The sequence below is a fragment of the Tupaia chinensis genome, unplaced genomic scaffold, assembly GCF_000334495.1.
Source record: "Tupaia chinensis unplaced genomic scaffold, TupChi_1.0 Scaffold000104_1, whole genome shotgun sequence".
Classification (NCBI taxonomy): domain Eukaryota; kingdom Metazoa; phylum Chordata; class Mammalia; order Scandentia; family Tupaiidae; genus Tupaia; species Tupaia belangeri.
The window spans coordinates 1,080,854-1,085,881 of NW_006159568.1; the positions used below are offsets into that span (position 1 = coordinate 1,080,854).

At 38.8% G+C, this 5,028-nt stretch overlaps 1 protein-coding gene across 1 annotated transcript in view; it reads right to left on the reverse strand.

Annotated features, from left to right (window-relative positions):
- Window positions 1–5,028, reverse strand: part of NCBP1 (nuclear cap binding protein subunit 1) — a 39,966-nt gene that overhangs the window by 4,816 nt on the left and 30,122 nt on the right. The window contains exons 18-20 of the mRNA XM_006143713.1: window positions 4,417–4,510; window positions 3,599–3,702; window positions 1,066–1,180 (exon numbers count right to left, since the gene is read on the reverse strand). Of these exons, the coding sequence (XP_006143775.1) occupies window positions 1,066–1,180; window positions 3,599–3,702; window positions 4,417–4,510 (313 nt within the window). The remainder of the gene's footprint in view (window positions 1–1,065; window positions 1,181–3,598; window positions 3,703–4,416; window positions 4,511–5,028) is intronic.

Here is a 5,028-nt window from a genome sequence, read left to right on the forward strand (position 1 = left end):
CTAATGCCACTTAGAGTAAGGTTCTATAGCACCATCGCCCAGCAGACCTTTGTGCAACGAGAGAAATGTTATACACACCCGAGCTGCCTGCTAGCCACGGTCTCACCACCATACATGAGTACTGAACTTCTGCAGTGTGCTTAGTGTGACCAAGAAACTGAATTTTAAACTGTTTAACTGTAATTAATTTAAATTCAAACAGGCACATGTAGCTAATGGCTACTGTACTGGACAGCACATTTCTAGGGAGGGTGTGCCATGAGGGTGAGTTTGGAGTCTGACCGACCTGGGTCAGAACCCAGCTCTGTCACTAACTAGCTATATAACTTTGTTGAGCAGCAGGTTACTTAACCTCTTTGCATCTCAACTGTACATCTCTACACTATTCACTTATACTAACAGAGATAACATGATTCACACTGTGCAATATTTTAGGTTTGTGTTTACACCCATTTATGTATCTATTAAGTGTCTATTTGGAGACTAGAACTCGAACCTGTTGTAGGTTCATCACGTCATTAAACTTGTTTGGCTTTTATCCACCTTCTACTCCGGTAAACATGCACAATACTGGAAGTACTATCAAGAAGAATACTAGTCCTATCATGTTCAGTCAGTCATAGAATTCAGCCAGTTCATTCCTTCCCTCCAAAATAGCTAAAATACTAAACTGCTTATTGCCATAAGTGTTTTGTAAACTTGGGAATGACTGTCCAATTCTTCACCAAGGACTGGGGAAGTCATAAGCATCTTAAATCCTCTCCCACTTTCTTTCTTACACTAGAGACTCTTTCAGAAATGTCCTCCTTTCTTCCCCTCTTTTCCTTTTGGGAAGTGCAGAGACGGAGATGGCTCAGAGGTGGAAAGTCAAGCCTGTGGCTCCCTAAGCAGGTCGATATGCACAATCACAGGACACTACCTGCCCTTCCTCCTCTGCTTCTGCAAACAGCTCTGCACAATTTGGCTCGGAAAAACAAATCACCACCAGAATAGTGGACTTTTGCATCTTGTCCAGAGTTGCCAGTATACCTTTTAAACCTATTTTCAAATCAGTACAAGCCTTACCCGTTTGTGTTGCCTTGCGAGTTTCTCTTTAGCTTCTTCTAGCTCCTTCTGGATTTTTAGAACATGTTTGTTCATCTTACGAATTGTAGAGTGCAAGATTTCCCAAACAAACAATCTTAAGAGAGAGAGGCATTTGGTTACTATAAGTTAAACTATGTTTACAGATGATAAAATCTCTCAGCTTTTAAAACTCATTCATTAATTTTTTTAGATTTTTGTCACAGGGTGAATGTACTTGCCAGGGACAGAGAGAGGGAAAATGAGAAATCATGCCCCGGGTGGGGTGGGGGATGGCCATGCTGCAATGCCTTCTTCTCTATTCTCCTCTTGGGATTCTGGGCACACATGCTCAGTATTTTCAAACTGCTGGGTCTGGGACTCAAATCATGGCTGGCCATGTGGGAATCCAGCACCTTAACCACCATGCTACCTGATGGCCCCCAAACCTGTTCATTCTGAAAGGCTGAGAGTCTTCCACACTTCAGACAGAATTAATCCTATTTCCCAGGCAACACTTACGGCTTGCCTTTATTTTTTTTCCAGACAGGGTCCTGCTGTGTTGTAACCCTCCTGCTTCAGCCTCCTGGCCTGGACGACAGGTGTGTACTATCACAGTCAGCTGGGTCCTGCTACATTACTCAGGCCAGCCTTGAGTCCATGCTGCCTCAGCTCCTCTAGCCACTGGCATTACAGGTGCAGGCCACTGTGCCTGGCCTGTAGGTCAGACTAGGAATTGACCCTGGGCCTCCTATGTGGTCCCAGTGCCACTGCAGCTAGGCCATGTTTTATTTTATTTATTTATTTTTATTGTAAACTGTGCAAGTATCTAGCTTTACCCATTAGACTTATGTAAGCTCCCCAAGGGCAGCACTGTGTTCTTGTCCTATTTCTAATTTCTATCCCTTATTAAATATACACAGAAGGTATGTGTATAAATTCTCTGAATTGGTAAAATTTGAAAAACACTAACATTAGGAACAGAAACACATCTTATCTCTTCTAAATGTAAATATGAAGTGTCAGAATTTTCTCAAAATGTGACCAAATCAGGCTCATTTTATATACCTCATACTACTTAATTACTACATAGTCAATTTTCTTAGAACACTTAAGAAAATCATTAGTTGATGGCAGTTATCACTTGTTGGGCTTTCAAAATGAGATATTTATGTTAACTATCTTACAGGCAAACAGCTCAAATATTAGGACAATCGCTATATAGATACTTCAAAATGTTTACTGCACGAATGGCCTATTTTTTTAAAAAGTAGATTCTTAGCTACTTTTGTGTCTATAAACTAGGTATCCTAATCAAAGAATACAGCATAGTACTTCCTTCTACAAATGTTGACTCTGATGACAATATATTAAAAAAACTCTCACGTCTAGAGTGATGAGAGATAGGGCGAAAGAACCATGCGCTTAACTCTGAAGCTGTCGCTGGGAAGGCTTTGTAGAGTCAGAAATTTAATCTTGGTGCTAAAGCACAGATGGAGCTCTTCAGCAATGTATCCATTCCAGATTGTGAGTCTGAATCCTGCCTCTGTACTCAGTTGTGTGACTTTAGGCAAGCTACTAAAGTACTCTGCGACATCTTCCTATTCTTTAAAATGTGGATAATGACAAAACCTCCTCTGTGCTGTGGTGTTAGGATGAACCGAAAGTATAAACCACTCAGGATAATGGCCTACACATAATACAGGGGTCAGTTTTCTAAGAGTCTGCAAATCTGAGAGTGCCTTGTATTTTTGTGAATGCCAGCTCGGCTGGTATGACCACCTTAGATCAAAACCCATCACCCTGAGGATTCAGTACATTTCTACCAGTGTTCTCTGGCAATAAGAAATATGGAATGTTAAAAGTTGGGATACATTTTTATGTCTTTGAAGTAATTTGCTTTTGGTTTTTGTTTTGTCCCAACCTCTGCTATAGACTGATCAACTATAAAGCCTGTGGAGTCTCATGAAGAAGAACCAAAGTCAGTGCCAAGTTTTTATTCTTTAGGGGAAACTTTGCATTAAATGTTCTGCATTAAATCCAGGATTTTATGACTGAGGTGAGACCTCATCCCCTTCAAGGATGAGGTACCCCCACATACCAGGCTTTCTCTTCTCTCCACACTTTGTGTTTAATCTACTATAATTTTTTCCCCTACTTGCTGGTATGCATTCCCGGTCCTGTTCCCACCTGAAACTGGAACATTCTTCAGTCCCATGTGGTCTAGCTGAGACTCTGACTCACAGCCAAGTCTTGTGTTTTTTTTTTTTCTTCCATGAGTCTGAACCCTTTAACAGCATTTCTTCCTGACTGGTTTACTCCAGATTAAACTTAAATGACTGTCCCTAGGAGACACCGTAACCTCACTAGCTTGGTTATTCCCACTATCTTGAAATCTTTGCTGAGTTTGATCCTCTATTAGATTGGACATTAGTATACTAATACTGTTTAGATCAGAATTTGGAGCTCATGTATAATATACCACATGTACACCAATTCTTAGAGAACAAGAACTTTGTAAAATAATTCATATTACCTAGTAAAGTCACGCGATAGTTCTGAAGAGAAAATCCAATTTGCTACTGCGGCACAGTCAACAATCTGTGTACGAATCATCTTATCCACTAGTACAGCAATCATCTACAATGAGGAAAGAGTTACTAGGGTAAAGCTCACTTTTATGTAGGTCAGAATACTGCCACTGCTATAACAGTAAAATAGGATGGCCAAATAATTCATATTTAGTGGCTCTGGAATTGATCAATTTCATCATTAAGTCTTAAGATTTATTCTGCCCTCTGCTTGGCTCTTGTACTGTACGAAATACTATAATACCAATAAAGGTCAACTGAACAAAAAGAAATTCTGAATGGTTACACTTATTAAATTTCTTTTGTATTTTACATACTTATACCAAAAAAAGCCAACAATTTCAGTTGAATACCAAAAGCTAAACATCTTATCATGAAAAATTCTTGACCATCTTCTGAAATTTATTCCAGTGCTTCTTTATAATATACAATATGAAAGCAACATATTGAAGTTTGAGAAACCTTGAGCTCGTTTGGAGAAACTGGATAGACTAGATAACCATTTCCTACCCAGCTGGTAGAATCTTCCAAACAACATTCTTACTGAGCATTTAAATGTATTGTGATATTACAGTCCAAAAACTAATTGTAATATATGTTCTTTAAAGAATCAAACATTACTCAACACCAAAAAAAATGTACAGATTTTAAAGTCATTCTATAGGCACAAATTTCATGTTTTACAAGGCAAAATAATGGTATTTAATTGCCTTTTTAAAAAATGTAGAATCAGAATCACAACGCTGATCTTATTGGTTCTTACCTGGGGATGGTTCCTCCAAACCTCAAACATTACTCTTAGCACATGTAACTTTCCCTCATCACTTTCAGCAAGGGTTTTGAAGACTTCATGAAACCTTTTGATAATGAGAGGGGGAGGACAGAATATCAGATATACTTCATCAAACATTTTAATGTCTTCAAAGTCTTTTTAATGTTACACAATTTACCATGCAATGCATAAATACAAAATAACCAAACGTGAATCAAGAAGAATATAAAAGGTATGATTAGAAATTCATAGTCTGCATGTTAACTCTCGCAAAATCTTAAGAGGTTTACAATATACTATTGCCAGGACTACCATTTACTATATATTGAAAAGTAGTTAGGACCAGCAGATGGCATAATAGTTATGTCACTGGACTCCCACGTAATCAACCACAAATCAAGTCCTAAACTCAGTGGCTTTTTAAAAACTCACAGCAGGCACGTATGCGTGCATGCCCCAGATCCTGAGAGGAGAATGGAGAAGGGGTTGCAGTATGGCCATCTTTCCTGGGGGTAATTTCTCATTCTCTGTCTCTCTATCTCTCCGGTAAGTACATGCACACTATAACAAAATCGCTCTCTTTAAAAAACAAAAGTAGGGAAA